Source organism: Anomaloglossus baeobatrachus, chromosome 5, assembly GCF_048569485.1.
Source record: "Anomaloglossus baeobatrachus isolate aAnoBae1 chromosome 5, aAnoBae1.hap1, whole genome shotgun sequence".
Taxonomy (NCBI): Eukaryota; Metazoa; Chordata; class Amphibia; order Anura; family Aromobatidae; genus Anomaloglossus; species Anomaloglossus baeobatrachus.
This window is the reverse complement of record NC_134357.1, coordinates 55,445,585-55,464,777: the sequence shown is the minus strand read 5'-3', so window position 1 is coordinate 55,464,777 and position 19,193 is coordinate 55,445,585. Positions and strand designations below refer to the sequence as shown.

Below are 19,193 nucleotides of genomic sequence, written 5' to 3'. Positions count from 1 at the left end.
CCGGCCAATCACTGCAATTCCACAACAGGGCTGTGGCATTGCAGTGGTCTGCCAGCCAATCCCTGCATAAGGGATGGCTCTAAAAAGAGCGCCAACATGAAGACCATGAGTACAGCACGAGTATCGCGAGATTACTCGGTCCCCGCCGAGTAGCCCGAGTACAGTGATACTCGTGCGAGTACCGAGTAGTAACAAGCATACTCGCTCATCACTACTAACTACCTGTCTTTTCTGCTGTGCGATGATCTCTCCTGGCTCAGACCAGTGAAGGAGCGCTTTGGGCATCGATTCTCATGCTTCATGTGATGTCACATGGACAGACAAGTACCTGCTATTCTGCTCTGCTTTGCCGATGGGGCGTCACTGCTGAAGTCATATTAAGCTGGTTTACTGCAGTTAGAGAGTGTTGAGCTGGCTGTCAATCACCATGAAATTGACAATGGCATTGTAGCGCTGGTGCCCTGGCCGGGTTCCATTCTCCCCTGCTGCCGCACAGCTCCCATTTGCTCTCCTGCCTTCCTCCTCTCCCAGGCCCTGTACATGCCGCAAAAGATTCCTGGGAGTGCACCTTAGACGTACGCGCGCACATCGGCCTTCCTCTTAAAATGCCGGCACGCTAGTTCCAGGAAATGCCTCTCGGTCTATGGCTTACAGACACTGTGTATTTAAGGCTGCCTCCCATTAGGGGAGGTGCCTGTGCTACACCCTTTGTTAGTCAGTGTCCTGTCTGTCTAGCTAGTTGTCACGTCCCATTATCTCTGTGTCCATTACCTATACCTGATACTGCCTTCTCAAAACCTACCTGCCCCTGCCGTGCCCACCATACCTGTCCGTACCAACCTGTCTATCCTGCCTCAGTCATTCTGCCTGTACCTGAGTCCGTCACCTGTCCTGGGGGTCCGGTCACTGCGCTGGGATTGGTACCTGGAGTCAGCCTCATGGTGGGTGCTTAGTTAAGCCCCTCCTACTAAAGGGGAAGCCCGGGATCCGCCTGTGGTCCAGTGGGACCACCAATCCCGCTCACTGCCCCTACACTGGCCACGAGCGTTACAGGCATCCTGTGAACAGAGCAGAAGAGAAGGATCTTCTGTGTCAACATGATATTACGTGACAAGCAGAGTCGCCGGCTGTAGCAGTCTGAGAGTTAGCCATTGCCTTCTGATAAGTGCTTAGCCCCAAAGAAAACAGAAATTCTGGATAAGCCCTTTAATTCTGGCGGCATTTCATGCAGCTATTATATAACAGACTATATATTTGTCATATCTATAGCCATACTATCTGGTGCCTTCCATTTCCCAATTGCAGTCTGCTCCACTGAGAACAGTCTTCGTCAACATAGTGACATAAGGAGCACAGTTAAGTCTAAACCATCCCACATTTGCCTTTCGTCTGCTGTAGAGGCTTGGTTTAGAATGATCACTGCTCCCCATGACACTGCGGTGACTTTCTTAGGCGTAGGAGGTATGGTACACCGTTCTTGGTAGGGGAGGCGGCAGGAGGCAAATGGACAGTACCTGTTAGGGTTAATGCACATTAGGAATGTATAGTCACTTTTTAGTGCCAAGCGGGAGAATGTTTTTCTGAATTGATTCTTGCACACAGTTGGACAGATCGGGCTGCCATTCCATTGATGTCACATCTGGACTTTTTAAGTTAAATGAAACTAACATGAAAAATGAAATAAAAGGTGCTGCTTCTATTACAGAGGACGGGACTGGTGAGTATAGTTTATTCTAGATATTTAGATGCTTCTTAACCGCATTATTACCAACCAAATTAATTATGTTGCAATTATGTGAAAAGCCAAAGGGCGATATGATCTTATATAACTAGTGATTGAAAGGTAACTGTACTGTAGCTTTAAGATGGTGAAGAAGCAGTTACACCTGGGTTTTGGTATCTTAGGGGGCCTAAAAATAGGTGGTGGGCTGGTAGATGTGTTACACTAGGGCTTCAATTATGTCCTTGACTGTCCTTTCATGCAAAATCAGAGTAAAAGCGTGGTTTTGCTACCTTCCTCCCCCACAACAAGTTAAAAACTGATTTAGGTGCAATTATCAATCTAATATGTCCAGGAACTGTCACGAGGAGATTTTTTCAGGCATGACCATCTGTCATGGCGGGGTCAGGATCTGTGGAAACTCCAGTTTCTGGCACTCTACTTGTTAACTTCTCTGATCTCTGTGATCAGCGCAGGGAGACAGACTAAAGGGCACTTTACATACAGTGATATTGCTATCGATATCGCTAGCGAGCGTACCCTCCCCCGTCGGTTGCGCGTCACGGGCAAATCTCTGCCCGTGGCGCACAACATTGCTTACACCCGTCACACATACTTACCTGCCTAGCGATGTCGCTGTGGCCGGCAAACCGCCTCCTTTCTAAGGGGGCGGTACGTTCGGCATCACTAAGCGGCCGCCCAATAGAAGCGGAGGGGCGGAGATGAGCGAGCCGAACATCCCGCCCACCTCCTTCCTTCCTCATTGCGGGCGGCTGCAGGTACGATGTTGTTCCTCGTTCCTGCGGTGTCACACGGAGCGATGTGTGCTGCCGCAGGAATGACGAACAACCTGCGTCCTGCAACAGCAACGATAATCGGGAAAGGAACGACGTGTCAACGATCAACGATTAGGTGAGTAATTTTGATCGTTAACGGTCGTCCGTGCGTTTCACACACACAATGACGTCGCTAACGAGGCCGGATGTGCGTCACGAATTCCGTGACCCCAACGACATCTCGTTAGAGATGTTGTTGCGTGTAAAGCGGCCTCTAGGTAGGCTAGCAAGAGTTAATCTCTGCTGGGATGCTTGTTAGTTTTTTGTTAGTGAGGGACCCAGTCACATTTACTCCCCTCCTATATTTGCTGACTGGACTATTACATTAATGTTAGTTATAGCTTACCTATACCAATCTTACTGGTGGTTATTGTGCAGTATTATTGTGAGCGGTTGTCTTTTTGTTGCTGCCTTCCTGCTCTTGCTTTTCTCCTTAATCTTTTACTGTTTATTCCTGTGACTTTGCAGTGTGTCTGAGTTTTGGTTTCCCCCTGTCTGTCTTAAGGCCCTGTCACACATAGTGATAAATCTGTGGCAGATCTGTGGTTGCAGTGAAATTGTGGAAATCAGTGCCAGGTTTGTGGCTGTGTACAAATGGAACAATATGTCCATGATTTCACTGCAACCACAGATCTGCCAAAGATTTATCTCTGTGTGTGACAGGGCCTTTAATCTGTGTTTCCATAACACTCCTGCCCCTTCATTCCCTCAATGGGGGAACAGATTAAATCTATTCAGGAGAATGGTAAGACACAGGACTCCAACGTCTCCACCTTCAGGAGTAATGCAGAGGTCAGGTTTAGCCTAGGGTCTCCTAGTGTGAAAGACAGTGTAGCAGCCCATGTCCCTCGCACTCCTGCAGTCACATCATGACAGGAACTTTACCAATTTAAATTTTTAGTGAGAAGATCCTTTTTATAAGCATTCTGTCAGCACAATAGGTGCATCAACTTCTTTTCCCTCAATTCCCATCATGCATAGAGTTTGCCTATGTCTAATGGCTTGTCTACCCCAAATCTGAAAATCCACTATTCTGTTATGTCTCTGTCCAGTTTATCAGACACAAGAAAATTTGCAGAGAGAACAAAAATTCAGCCCCACTTTCTGTAATCTGTCTCGACATCTTTGCTTTTAGAGGTGGATTACACTTGACAACAGGTAGTAGGCAGCAGCTTTTTAGAAAGAAGACACCGAATGGTCAGAACTTTCTTGGATTAAATTAAGAAACAGAGTTTTGATTTTGTTAGCCATTGCATTGGCCATCAAACATTGTTTTTTTTAACATTTCCCCTTTATGCAGGGGTGGAGCTGTCATCAACCGGTAAAACCAGCGTAACCAACGTCATCAATAAAATATCTTTTATAAATGCTGAGACTAACTACAAGTCTGGCATCCCATACATTGGTTTGGTGAGTAACTTTGTCCTCATGTCCTCTTTTTCAAAGGCCAAACTTCGATTTTATATACTATATTATTATTATTATTTATTTATTTATTTATTTATTTTTTCCTTTTACAGATTAAAGTTGTGGATGCCGGAGATGTTCCTATACCAAACTTTAAAGTTAATCTGAGGGAAAGATATGATGCGGAAGGCGAAATATTAGTGACCGATGAAAATGGACAAGCATCGTTTACACTGAACACAACCAACTGGAAAGACACCATCTACTTGTCGGTATGCTATTTTGTCATTAGTAACCAATATTTCTTTTTTTATGCATGTTTATAAAATAGGAGATAACTTTTTAAGAAATCCATTATAATAACGGACTAAAATATATTGGGAAATGTTAACTATGTATCGTCCGTATTGCAAATTGTCAAGACATATTGACCATTGGAGCCCATGCTGCCTCTCGCTTTGGCGAAACTCCCATGTCATTGACGGAAAGCTCCCATTTGATTCTTTGGTCCTGAATGATGAAGTAGGTTTCTCCAGAATTATAGCTCAAAACGGATGGAAATTTTGAAGATATATAAAAATGATTCAACTTTTGTCTTTTGTTCTACTACTCCACCTCCGATAGGTTTTTGTAAAGTGGGTGGGCGAAATAGGGCACGGCCAAGCATATCCAAGAAATTCATCACAATTTAGGCCACATAGGTAGCATAAATTGCAACAGAAATGTATTCCAACAATCAAAAAATCCCCGATCATGAGCCAACATGAAACACTCAAATAGAAGGGATAGTGACCATGACAATTGTATAAGAATAAAACACTAAATTTTATTATGAAGATTTTAAAAGGTTCTATTTACATCATAAAAAACAATTACTGGACAAAAATATTCCCAAAAATATGCAGCAGCAACACAGGAAAATAAAGTGCATAGTGCCAAGACCATTCATTGTATGTTACCTAATAATAAATTATATTTTATCAATCAATAAATATACCAGTGATAAGTTATAAAGTGCTAGATAGCATTAAAGTAGTTTCTAGATATAAGAGCAATCCTATTATATATTTCTTCATCGTTCCTATGGGAGACCCAGACCATGGGTGTATAGCTTCTGCCTCCGGAGGACACACAAAGTACTACACTAAAAAGTGTAGCTCCTCCCTCCGAGCATATACACCCCCTGGATAACCAAATATAGCCAGTTTAATGCTTTGTGTTCAGGACGCACACATCCACACATGCATTCTCATCTGATTTTTGATTTTTGAAAAGAGTTTGAAGAAAAGCGGGTCCAAGCCTGGACCCCCGGCATGTCCCTTCTCACCCCACTGTGTCGGCGGTGTTGTTAAGGTTGATTTCAGGGCTGGAGCCTTACATGCCGCGCTCCTTCACCATCCCTCGGGCTCTGGCTTGAAGTGGGAGCCAGCACGGTTCTCACTGCCTTGCAGGAGACCGGTCTCCATCCGCAGCCCTTTCAGGATCCTGCCGGACGGAGCACTCATCCCTCAGGGACCTGGCCCTGCGTCTCACAAGCTAAGTATCTGAGACGTTATTGTCGGGGGGTCCCTTGTACTTTATTGTTGGGGAGAGTGTGCTGTGTAACTTTTGTGACATTTCCGGCAGGTTCTCTGGTTTTCACTGGAGAACCGCGCCGATGGTGCCTGCGCGCCGGCCGCATCGTTAAATTTAGGCCCCGGCTTCGCCTGAGGCCTAGTTTCGATTTCACTGCCCCTGCATGTCAGTCATGCAGAGGGACAGTGCGGCTCCGCCCAGCGGCCGTTCGGCACAGGGGAGGGACACTCATCTCTGAGGCAATATTCCCTCCCCTGTAAATCTCCTTGGCCCTCCGGATCCCGCTCTTAGAGTAGGCCCCGCCCCCTCTCCTCGCTCCGGCGCCATTTTATCGGCGTTCTTATGCCATGTCTGCACAGCGATCGGCGCTGGCTGCAGCATCTCTCAGGGGGTCCGGGCTGTGGGATCTGTAGGGCACAGAGACGTCCCAATGTCAAACGGTCTGGCAAGCCAGAACCTCTGGTTGTGGACCTGCTTATATACTCTGCTTATATACTCTGCTGCGGGTCATTCCGGCTCAGAGCCTCCACTTCAGCAGCATGTCTTACAAAAAGAGGAGCAAGGCTGCAAGGCTGTACTATGCACTGCATGTAGGCTCGTACTGCCTGTACCGAGCACATAACCACATTGTGATGTCTGCTCTAACATGGGGTGCCTCAGCCTGGAGGCTCATCCCCAGTGGTCCCTCCGGCTGCTCCGGCTCCGGTGGCTGAACCCCCGGCTTGGGTAGAGTCCTTCTCTCTATGGGACAGCTGTCCCGGACTCCGCTGAGCATGCATCAGCCCCCTCCTCAGGGCGCTTCTGCTGCTACGGCTCGCTCAGCAAAGTTCACAGAGGATTTTTCATCTGGTCTCAGACCCCGTCCTCCTAAAAGGAGACGCAGGGTCCCCTCTCCTTCCTCGTCCCGCGGCTCTGATTCACGAGCTGACTCGCAGGAAGAGGAGGATGCCTTCACTGGGGGCTCGGACGCTACCTCCATGTACCCCATTGATCTGTCCAAAAGTGACGCAGATGCTAGGGTTTTGTTTGCGTCCATTAATTTTGTACTGGACCTCAATCCGCCTGTATATGCCGTCTGGCAGAAAAGCACCAGTTTACCTTGCCTAAGAGAACAAGGAGTGTGTTTCTTAACCACTCCAGTTTTCAGGCCACTGTGACCAAGCCTAGGGCCTGTCCTGACAGACGCTTCCATAAAGCGTGGTTCTGATGACCGTTTTCCGTTTCCACCAGAGGTGGTCAAGGAGTGGGCTCATTCACAGCCTGGACAGTTGTATCAGTGGCTGCTGGCACCTCACTTAAGGGTTCCACTGACCGCCATCTGTATATGAGGCGGCAGGGGCCTCGTTCGCCCCACCTTTTGCAGCAGTGTGGGCTCTCAAAGCCATCTCTGCTTCTCTAGGGAGATGCATTCCCTCACCAGGGACTCTATGCCCGAAATGGTTGCCTTAACTTCCAGGCTTCAGCCTTTTCATCCTATGCCATGTCTGCCATGCTGGAGGCTTCTCACCGCACTGCGGTGACTTCGGCTAATTCTCTCGCTTTCCGCAGGATCTTGTGGCTTCGAGAGTGGAAGGCAGACACTTCTTCAAAGAAGTACCTTGCTGGGCTCCCATTTGCTGGGCCCAGGCTGTTCGGTGAACAACTGGATGAAATTATTCAGCTACTGGCGGGAAGAGTACTTCAATGCCACAAACCAAAACCAGAATCCTGTCCAGGGCAGGAACCAGTCGAGGTTTCGTTCCTTTCGTTCCTCCAACTGGTCGTCCTCTAAGCCCTCGGCCTCGTCCTCTAGCTCAGCCAAGGACCAAAAACCCAACTGGCGCACGAAGTCGCGTCCTAGACCGCAGGAGCTGCTGCCTCTAAGGCAGCCTCCTCTTGACTATCTGGCCCCGCCAGAAACGTCCTTGGTCGGTGGCAGGCTCTCCCACTTTGGCGACGTGTGGTTTCAACACGTCTCCGATCAGTGGGGGCGGGATATCATCTCCCACGGCTACAGGATAGAATTCTATCCAGCCCGCCAAACAGAATTTTTTCTGTCAACTCCCCCCTGCTCCAAGGCCGCCGCCTTCTCACAGGCCGTGGCATCCTTGCAGGCCAACGGAGTAATGGTACCGGTTCCCGCCTGGGAACGGTTCAGAGGTTTCTACACAAACTCTCTTCCTAGTCCCCGAAAAGGACGGTTCCTTCCGGCCCATCCTGAATCTCAAGCTTCTCAACAAGCATGTTCAGGTGCGGCATTTTCGCATGGAGTCTCTGCGATCAGTCATTGCCTCAATGACCCAAGGAGATTTCCTAGCATCCATCGACATCAGTGATGCCTATCTGCATGTACCAATTGCAGTTTCACACCAGCGTTGGCTACGTTTTGCAATCGGAGAGGAACATTTCCAAATTCGTGGCTCTTCCCTTCGGGTTAGCCACGGTCCCTCGAGTATTCACCAAGGTCATGGCAGCAGTGGTTGCAGTTCTGCACCTCCAGGGGTTGGCAGTGATCCCTTTTCCTGGTCGGCCTTCTAGTCAAGGCTTCATCCAGTGCAGACTGTCAGCGGAGTGCCTCGCTCACTCTCGCCACTCTAGTCCAATTCGGGTGGCTTGTCATTCTGCCCAAGTCCACTCTGACTCCGACCCAGAAGCTCACGTACCTAGGGATGCAATTCGAGACGCTGCCGGCACTTGTGAAGCTGCCCTTAGTCAAACAGCAGTTCCTCCATTGGCGGTGCGCTCTTTGCTGAGGCCCCGCCGTCATTCCATCAGGCACCTAATCCAGGTGCTGGGTCAGATGGTGGTGTCAATGGAAGCGGTTCCCTTTGCCCAGTTCCCTCTGCGTCCTCTGCAGCTGGACATACTCCGCTGTTGGGCCAAGCGGACTTCCTCCTTGCACAGATTAGTGGCTCTGTCGCCACAGACCAGGGGCTCCCTTCGGAGGTGGCTTCGGCCCCTCTCTCTTCAGGGACGCTCCTTCCTGGCCCCGTCCTGGGTGATCTTCACCACGGATGCAAGTCTATCCGGCTGGGGAGCACTATATATCCACCACAGAGCGCAGGGCACTTGGACTCCATCCGAATCAGCCCTCTCGATCAATGTGCTGGAAATTAGAGCTGTCCTTCTAGCTCTCTTAGCCTTTCACCACCTGTTGGCGGGCAATCACATTCGAGTTCAGTCAGACAACGCGACAGCGGTTGCCTACATCAACCACCAGGGCGGGACACTCACCGCCTGGCAATGTTGGAGGTTCAACGCATCCTTCAGTGGACGGAGGACTCCAAGTCCACCATTTCCGCAGTCCACAGCCCAGGCGGGGAAAGCTGGGAGGCAGATTATCTCAGCCGTCATACCGTGGACAGCGGCAAGTGGATTCTGCATTCGGCAGTGTTTCAGTCATTCTGCCGCAAGTGGGGCACCCCGGAAGTGGATCTTCGCTCCCACGATCCTCAGGTCTTTGCAGCGGACGCGCTGGTTCAAGATTGGTCCCAGTTTCGTCTGTCTTACGTGTTTCTCCCTCTAGTTCTTGCCCAGAGTCCTGCGCAAGATCAGTATGGAGGGCCGTCGGGTCATTCTCATTGGTCCAGACTGGCCCAGGCGAGCTTGGTACCCAGACCTGCTCCATCTGTCCGTAGAGGCGCCGTGGCATCTCCCGGACCGTCCAGACCTTCTCTCACAAGGTCCGTTTTTCCGCCAGAATTCTGCGGCTCTCAGATTGACGACGTGGTTCTTGAGTCCTGGATCTTGACGACTTCTGGTATCCCTCCTGAAGTCATCTCCACTATGACTCGGGCTCGGAAGTATTCCTTGGCCAAGATCTATCACAGGACCTGGAGAATTTTCCTGTCCTGGTGTCACTCTTCCGGCCATGTTTCTTGGCCTTTTTCCTTGCCGACCCTCCTGTCCTTTCTACAGTCCGGTCTACAGCTAGGACTATCCCTCAAGGGACAGGTCTCGGCTCTGTCAGTGTTGTTCCAGCGGCGTATCGCCCAGCTGGCTCAGGTGCGCTCCTTCATGCAGGGCGCATCCCACATCATTCCGCCTTACCGGCGGCCTTTGGATCCCTGGGACCTTAATCTGGTCCTCACGGCTTTCCAGAAACCCCCCTTTGAGCCTCTTAGGGAGGTTTTCTTTGTCTCGTCTTTCACAGAAAGTAGTCTTTCTAGTGGCCATAGCTTTCCTCAGGAGAGTCTGATTTGGCTGCGCTCTCTTCGGAGTCACCTTTTTTCATCAAGACAAGGTGGTTCTCCGTCCGACTCCGGACTTTCTCCCTAAGGTGGTTTCTCCTTTCCACCTTAACCAGGACATTTCCCTGCCTTCCTTTTGTCCGGCTCCTGTTCATCGCTTTGAAAAAGCGTTGCATACTCTGGATCTGGTGCGGGCGCTCCGGATCTATGTGTCTCGCACCGCTGTTGCTGTTCTTAGGCGGTGCACCTCTCCTTTTGTGCTGACCACAGGTCGGCGTAAGGGCCTCTCGGTTTCTAAGCCGACCCTAGCTCGTTGGATTAGGTTGGCCATTTTCTGATGCCTACCAGTGTACTCAAGTGCCTCCCCCGCCGGGGATCAAGGCACACTCGACCACAGCTGTCGGTGCCTCTTGGGCTTTCAGGCACCAGGCTACGGCTCAGTAGGTCGGTCAGGCTGCCACTTGGACTAGTCTGCATACCTTTTCGAAGCACTACCAAGTACATGCTCATGCTTCGGCAGATGCGAGCTTGGGCAGACGCACCCTTCAGGCGGCTGTCGCCCATTTGTGAAGTTAGGTTTCGCCTACTTCTCAATTTTCTGTTTATTCCCACCCATGGACTGCTTTGAGACGTCCCATGGTCTGGGTCTTCCATAGGAACGATGAAGAAAAAGAGAATTTTGTTTACTTATCGTAAATTCTTTTTCTTATAGTTCCGTAATGGGAGACCCAGCACCCTCCCTGTTGCCTGTTGGCAGTTTCTTGTTCCGCGTGTTATCACCGGCTGTTGTTGTAGACAGGGGCTCCGGTTGTTCCGGTTCTTGCTCTATCTCTACTTGTGGGTGGCTATTCTCCTTCAGCTTTTGCACTAAACTGGCTATATTTGGTTATCCAGGGGGTGTATATGCTCGGAGGGAGGAGCTACACTTTTTAGTGTAGTACTTTGTGTGTCCTCCGGAGGCAGAAGCTATACACCCATGGGCTGGGTCTCCCATTACGGAACTATAAGAAAAAGAATTTACGGTAAGTAAACAAAATTCTCTTTTTTTGTATGTGCATTAAGTTATGCAAAAAGAGATTTGCTACCTTAATGAGTGGTCTAGTGGTCTTGTTAGCTGTATAGCCGACGCGCGTTTCGTGCGTTAGTCTTCTTCAGGGGAAGCTGTAAATGTAGTTTCTAACTGAAGTACATTTCCAGCGGCGGTGAATAGCAGATTTAAGGGTATGTGCACACGCTGCAGATTTGGTGCAGACATTTTCTGCATCAAATCTGTACATTCTGGCAAAAAAAGTGTGCAATTTTGGTGTGTTTTTTTTCCATGTGTTTTTGTTTTTGGGTGAAGTCAATTGCTGGAAGGGCTAAAAACGAAGGAAAAAAAAAAACACCCCAACAATTTACAGGCTGCAGATTTTTTTCTGCACCAAAATCTGCACCAAATCTACAAGGAAAAAAAAAGAAATGTGTGCACAGCACTTCAGAAATCTCATAGACTTTGCTGGCTTCAGGCTAGATGCAGGTTTTGGTGGAAATTTCTCAAAAAACGCATAAAAAAAACACCGTCTGCACAGGTCCTAAAGCTGAACCCACGTCTATATGAATATTACCATAGCGTTTTTCTTACTAAAGGCCGCTTTACATGCAACAACGTCGCTAACGAGATGTCGTTGGGGTCATGGAATTCGTGACACACATCCAGCCTCGTTAGCGATGTCGTTGCGTGTGAAACGTATGAACGACCACTAACTATCAAAATTGCTCACCTAATTGTTGATCGTTGACGCGTCGTTCTAATCCCAAATATCGTTGCTGTTGCAGGATGCAGATTGTTCGTCGTTCCTGCGGCAGCACACAACGCTACGTGTGAAACCCCTGGAACAAGGAACAACACTGTACCTGCGTCCTCCGGCAACGAGGTGGGCGTCACTTTCTTTCGATTGCTCTCCGTCCCTCCGCTTCTATTGGACGGCTGCCGTGTGATATCGCTGTGACGCTGCACGAACTGCCCCCTTAGAAAGGAGGCGGTTCGCCGGCCACAGCGACGTCACTAGGAAGGTAAGTACGTGTGATGGGTTCTAGCGATGTTGTGCGCCACGGGCAGCGACTTGCCCGTGACGCACAACCGACGGGGGCGGGTGCTTTCACCAGCGACATCGCTAGCGATATCACTGCGTGTAAAGCAGCCTTAAGACTGCCAGAAAAAAATGGAATGATGAATAATAAGTGAGAATTAAAATGATAAATGGATTTATATATTGTTTTTTATAGGTTCGAACAGATGTGAAGATGGAACCATATGTTTATGGTAGATATCAACCTAATTATGGTGTAGCCTCACAACGTGTCGTTCCCTTCTACTCTCGGAGCAAGAGCTACCTGAAACTTGATTCTCTGGACCAAGCTCTCCCATGTGAGGGCCGCCAAGATGTCCATATGAAATACATCATTAGTCACACAGAACTGAACGAGGTCAAGAAATTATCCCTGCATTACCTGGTGAGATGTTAATTTGTATGATTTTAATTCATACTTTTATCAGAATATCAATGTGACTATTTTAGTGCCTGGTGTTATCAAATGTCCCACAAATATAGCATTAGAAATGTATGCTTTGGCAATAAGTACAGTCATTTCAATGGGGCTCTATATATTTAATCTAATGAGAGGGTAAATCACAAATGCAAGAGGGTATAAACAATGCAGGAAGCCAGTGCAGTTGCCAACAAGCACCTGTACAGTAGATAAGGTTGGCATTGTATATTGTATAGCATCATACATTATACATCGTATTTCAAATATAAAGAGGTTGTCTTAGCAATGAAAACTTTAGAATACCCTATCAATAAAGTCTCAAAAAGCAATGTAGGAATTTAAGGCCAAATACAGTAATTCCGTCATATAGTGCCAAGAATTTGCTGAGAAATGAACAGTCCACATATTACCATCATCTACTGACCAAATGTTATGTAGCATCTGTAGCGCCAGTGGCTGACTTACTCACCGCCCCGGTCGAGTTGCGTCCTCCTCTTCTGCCCGGCGACCGTCCATGTGTGTTCCTGCTCTCTCCTCCTACTGGGGCCTGTACACGATGCACAGGCTCCCTGGGAATGCGCTTAGCGTGTGCGTATGCATACCAGCCATCCTCTTAAAGGGCTAGTGAGTCATATACGGAAATGCCTCTCAGCCAATGGCTGAAAAGCACTATGTATTTAAGGCACCCTCCCATTAGGGGAGATTCCTGCGCAATGCCATTAGTTAGTATTTTAGTCTACTAGCTAGTTGTCATGTCCCGTGCTTCTGCCACATCACTTTTACCTGTGTCTGTCTTCCCATACCTAACTGTCCCTGTCTTGCCCACCATACCTGTCCGCACCCGCCTACCTGTCTGCCTCAGTCATCCCGCCTGTACCTGCCTGCTCCTGTGTTTGTACCTGAGTCTGTCTCCTGACCTAGGGGTCAGTTACCACAGTCCTGGTCATTGCCCAGGGAATGGTACCTGGTGTCTACCTCATGGTGGGTTACTTAGTTAAGTCCCTCCCACTAAAGGGTAAGCCTGGGTCCCCCCTGTGGGTCCACTCCTGCTCGCAGCCTTAACAATACCACCAAGCATTACAGTATCCAAATAATCCTCCCATGAAGAGGAGAGTAAATTTTAAATAAAGTATTGAATTCACTTAAAATCCACATTTCCGTGTAGAAAAAACAAATGCTAAAGGGATTCAAGAATGGCGGTCATGTGGCCGTGAGTACACCATATGTATACTCCTAGCCAGAATCTGACTAGATTGAGTCCGGCGTGCTCAATGCAAGTGAAAACAGTCTAGCCCGATTATGGCCAGGAGTCTAAATATCACATACTTACGCCATTCCTGGTGCTGACACTGGAGAATCCTTACAGTGTACACTGCGCATGATGTGAAGATTCACAAGTCTGCAGTCTCATAGAGTGACACTTTAATATTGAAAGACTATGGAAATAACTATCTAGCCCTGAATCTATCACTAGCTTCATAATATAAATTTGCTAGCTTTGGCAACTTTTTTTCAAAAACATTTGTTGCGCAGAATTGTATGGTAAGTAGTACAATTGCCGCCAGAAAATATATATAACACTCTGAGATATCCTAAAACTTTATCCAACTGCTTTCAATTCCCTTAATGCAAACACAGCCTTAGTAATGTAAAAGTGACCTTAACATGTATGGCTATTCATAAGCATTGTTCACCTCTGTGCCATCACACACTCTATTTTTATTGCAAAGCTGTGACGTTGTCACATTATCCAGATTCACCACAAAGTGGCTACTGCATTCCCTTCCTTTGCTTTTATACAGGCTATTACAGTCTCTCCTGATTTGTTGTACTATACCAAGTGATGTGAATGCTGCAAAGCATCTACCAGCGTTAGTGCATTCCTTAAAATATGACATGAGTTTGATTTCCATCAAGTTGCTACACTCATCTCCACTTATGATTATATATTTTTTTTTTTTTACAGATGGTTTCCGAAGTTACTATTAAAGACTCAGGGACTGTGGAAATTAATATTGAAAACACTAATGAAGGTAACGTATTTTAAAAAGATGTATGTCAAATTTAATGGGAATCTGTCAGCAGGTTTTTGCTACTTCATTTGAAAGTATCATGATGTAGGCAAAGAGAGCCTGAATCCAATAATTTCTATTATTATTTGAACAAATAATTTAAAAAAAATGGCATGGGTTCCCCCCATTTTTAAACACGAGCTAAGGGACAGCAGACAACAGGGGGCAGATATCATTAGGGTGGAAAAGGGCAATGGTTATTTGGCTCTTCCCAGTCTAAAAATAGCAGCCTGCAGCCACCCCAAAGGTGGCACATCCATTAGATACACCAGTTCTGGGGCTGTGCTCGGCTCTTCCCATTGCCCCCATTACTAATCCAGTAGTTGAAAGTAGAAAAAAAATAACTATTTGAACAAACAAAAAAAACAACTACAGCCCTCATTCACAATTTTATTAAAAAAAAATAAATCTATATATATATATTATATATATTTATAATATATATTATACTATATATTTTTTTTAAAAGGTCTACCATAATCCATGGCGAGGTCCCATGACTTTCCCCAAAAGTGAACCAGAAAAGACATAAAATGAGAAAATTATTAAATAAAGACAAAAGACACCCTCATTCACCAATTTATTTGACTGCAAAATCCCTAATAAAGGTCCACCATAATACAATAACAGGAGGTCCCACGATGTTCCAAGACTCACTACCCCAGCTAATGAAGAACAGAGCTTTCACCGTTGGCTGGGAGAGCAGCCACTACAGCCTCACACACTGTGCTGTGTGAGAACCTCAGCAATGGACTGCGATGACCTCATGAGGTCACCCCAGGTCACAGCAGTGGGTGACACAATAGTGTGTGAGCAGCCACGGAAAGTGACATGCTGAGTTCAACTCAGTTCACTGCCCGTGGCCGTTCTCACTCCGAGTATCGCAAGAGCCTGCAATGTAACCACGCACAGAACTTGTAGTTCTCTGAAAAATTGTATTCTGCCTGAAAACAAAGAGCAAAATGCCTCAAGTAGATTAATCTACTGTATATGAAAAGGTGAAATTCTGCAGTAAAGTAGAATAATGTATTTTTCAGTTATTAATAAATAATATTTTTTTCAGCAAATTATTTTTTTCCATCACAGATAACCATGGAGAACTCACCCTGACCCTGCCTATACAAGCAGGCAATTCCAAGATTGTCCATGTCCTTGTGTACATCCTTCTACCTAATGGAGAAATGTTAGCCGACTCCACAAAATTCAACATACTTAAATGTTTTAGGAATAAAGTAAGTAGACGTTGGTGTCTAAATGATGTCAAAGTATATACTGTTATTATTAGCCAAATTATACAATATGGATTTATGCATGGTAAAAGAGGCTCCTGCAGACAGATACAGTATAGTTTTACATGGCAGCAATTCAGAGTGACAATGTAATACATGGGTAACTTGAGTTATTTTACCCTCTGTAAAAGAGGATTTGTACTAATACATTGTAACCACCAAGCATCTCTACCAGTAAACTGTAACCACCAAGCATCTGTATCAAAAAACTACAACCAATAAGCATCTGTATCAAAAGACTGTAAAAAGAACAGAAATATAGGGTGTTAAGCGGGGTTTACACGCTGCGATACCGCTAGCATCAGCTAGCGATATCGACCATGATAGCACCTGCCCCCGTCGTACGTGCGATATTGTGTGATCACTGCCGTAGCGAACATTATCGCTACGGCAGCGTCACACGCACATACCTGCTCTGCGACGTCGCTCTGGCCGGCAAACCGCCTCCTTTTTAAGGGGGCAGGTCGTGCGGCTTCACAGCGACATCACACGGCAGGCGTCCAATAGAAGCGGAGGGGCGGAGATGAGCGGGACGTAACATCCCGCCACCTCCTTCCTTCCTCATTGCCGGTGGAGGCAGGTAAGGAGATATTCGTCGCTCCTGCGGCTTCACACACAGCGATGTGCGCTGCCGCAGGAACGAGGAACAACATCGCTAAAAAAAAACATGACGACCTCTCCGCGGCAAAAATTTTGACCACTTTTGTGATCGTTTAAGGTCACTCATAAGTGTCACACACTGCGATATTGTTAATGACGCCGGATGAGCGTCAAAAACAACTTGACCCCAACGATGATTCATTAACGATATCGTAGCGTGTAAACCCCGCTATAGTCAGGTTCCTAGCCAGTAATCAGTCTTTTTTAATTTAATATACATTTCCTTATTAAATTTTTTTCCAGGTGTCAACTGAGTTTTCTCCAGATGAAGTTCTTCCGGGATCAGACGTGTCTCTCCAGGTTCAGGCTGCTCCTGGATCGCTCTGTGGTCTGAGGGTGGTGGATCAGAGTGTGGTACTGATGAAACCAGAGAAAGAGCTGACTGCTGACAAAGTGAGTGAATATGTCATTTATAAGACATCAATTGTCTGTATTACTTACAATATATATTTGTAGTGCCACCATAGTCCATAGAATTTAGAGGTAATCTGTCAGCAGAATCCCCTAAATTGTTTATATACACTCTTGCAAAGACAAGTCCTCCATCCATACCTTTAGCTAGCCAGTCCATTCCTCACATTACCTAGAATTGAATAGGGGTGGATCTACGTCTACTTTAGACTTTACGTAGCTGCTGCATCCCAGCATCCAAGAACTTCCTGTCAGGCTCAGTAACAGCCAATCTGCGAGAGTGCCTGGTGTTACATCCCCACCGATAAGATATTGATGGCCTACCTTAAGACAAGTACAAATGTATCCTTGCTTTCGATTCGTATAATGGATGTTATTTATATTCAAACTTCTTAAAATGTTCTTACATTTTTATTCTCCAAGGTTTTTAACCTCTTTCCATCTGCCGATTTTGGATGGTATGACTATCGCATCCAGGAAAATGAACCTACATGTGGATATGGTGGACCTTATTTCCCACCTCCTATTTTCCCTGGTGAGACCATTAGAAGGCCATATTTTCCACGGTTCCCTAGAGATGAAAGTATGGATGTGTACAGCTTGTTCAAGGTAAAACCTTTGATGAAGTTAGCACAAAATTACATGAATTTATATTCTCTGAGAAATTTGCCCTTAATATAGTGCAAATATACAACAATAATGTCTAATAATGTATGCATACTTTCCAGATCTAAAGCAGGACAGAGTTTTAGTTGTGATCAGAACATTGAAAACCATTTATTTTTAGCCGTGAGATATTAATAATCTCATTGAAGTTTCAAGTGATCAGTGGCTGCATGCACACGGATGAAAGTGTAACATGACATGGGGCAGTAGCCATGGGCAAGTTACTCGTCTCTTAAGCCTCGGCATGTTACATGAAGGTGGGGGTCATGGCTGGATGTGTGGACTTGTGCTATGGAGGCGCTATGCCCTTGCAGGCCACATGATGCCGGTGACTCCAGATGGCCAAGACCAGATGTTGACCAGTTCAATGAGTGAGACCACCACTGAAAAATAAACTTTACACAGTACATAGCAGGGGAACATATATAAGATTATCTCAGCACAGGAACATTTCTTTTTAAACACATTCAATTGTGTAAATTATTATTATTATTCTAAAGCCTGCTTTACACGCTGCAATTAATCGTGCGATCTCATTTGCGATCGCACCCGCCCCCATCGTTTGTGCGGCACGGGCAATTTGTTGCCCGTGTCGCACAATGTTGTAACTCCCCGTCACACGTACTTACCTTCCAAACGACCTCGCTGTGGGCGGCGAACATCCACTTCCTGAAGGGGGAGGGACGTTCGGCGTCACAGCGACGTCACACAGCGGCCGGCCAATAGAAGCGGATGGGCGGAGATGAGTGGGACGTAAACATCCCGCCCACCTCCTTTCTTCCGCAATGCCGGCGGCCGCAGCTAAGCTGCATTTCATCGTTCCCGGGGTGTCACACGGAGCACAGAAGGATGTTCGATATTTTGAAAATGAGCGACATGTCAGCAAGCAATGATAAGTTGAGTATTTTTGCTCGTTCACAGTTGCTTGTAGCTGTCACACGCTACGATATGTCAAACGATGCCGGATGTGCGTCACTTACGACGTGACCCCGACAACATATCGTATGATATATCGTAGCGTGTAAAGCCCGCTTTAGATCTATTGAGTAAAATTAACTTTGAAATTAACTTTGTTCATGGGAAAACCCCTTTTAAAAAAAAATTGCATAACCAATAAAACACATGTACAATAATAAAGTAAAAAGCTAATTTTGTTGTTGGGGAAGATTATAACATAACCGTATATATACTGCCAATTCACATTACTTTGCATTTTCTCATAGGCCGTTCGCTTAAGAATAGTAACAAGTGTAGACATTAAGAAGCCTCTGATATGTCCTACCTTTGACATGTTTAAAAGGGTACATGCATTCTCGCCTACTCTTGGTAAGTTATTTGTAGTATTCAGTTTATATAACATCTATTAATTGTAATGCGAGAGAGGAAATAAATATTTTGTGTTTTCTACTAAATATTTATCAATCTTATAAATTCAAATACATTATTTTCAAGACTTGTTTTTGCTGTCACTGAGAATTGTAAGCATCTGCTTTAAATAAAAAGATAAAAACAATGGACAGATCCAGGACCGAAATATAAAAAAGTATGAAAATAGGTAAAGTGTAAATGTGACCCCCTGGCCTATCAGGTCATCACGGGACATTGTGCAATCTGCCCTTCTCCATAGTATCCACAGCCTCCTTGGTTATGGGTCCCTGACCTTTGGCTTTGCTAAAATCAAGCCAATCAAAAATCCTAGAAACACTCTGCACCACACCCACCAGACACACCAATGGGTAGCCTGAAGAGAATAGGGCCGCCCACTTGGTGGGTTGGTTAGGGAGGGTCAGGAGTAGTCAGTTGAGAGGTGACTCTCAAGAGGAGAGGTCACAAGTTAGTTGGAGGAGGTTAGGAGCTGG

General features: G+C 46.4%; 1 protein-coding gene across 1 annotated transcript in view; it reads left to right on the top strand.

Annotated features, from left to right (window-relative positions):
* The window catches only part of LOC142312618 (alpha-2-macroglobulin-like), a 105,249-nt gene that overhangs the window by 14,217 nt on the left and 71,839 nt on the right, over positions 1-19,193 (top strand). Inside the window, exons 9-17 of the mRNA XM_075351612.1 lie at positions 1,603-1,717; positions 3,857-3,966; positions 4,077-4,235; positions 11,973-12,200; positions 14,203-14,269; positions 15,395-15,540; positions 16,501-16,650; positions 17,092-17,277; positions 18,558-18,660. Of these exons, the coding sequence (XP_075207727.1) occupies positions 1,603-1,717; positions 3,857-3,966; positions 4,077-4,235; positions 11,973-12,200; positions 14,203-14,269; positions 15,395-15,540; positions 16,501-16,650; positions 17,092-17,277; positions 18,558-18,660 (1,264 nt within the window). The remainder of the gene's footprint in view (positions 1-1,602; positions 1,718-3,856; positions 3,967-4,076; positions 4,236-11,972; positions 12,201-14,202; positions 14,270-15,394; positions 15,541-16,500; positions 16,651-17,091; positions 17,278-18,557; positions 18,661-19,193) is intronic.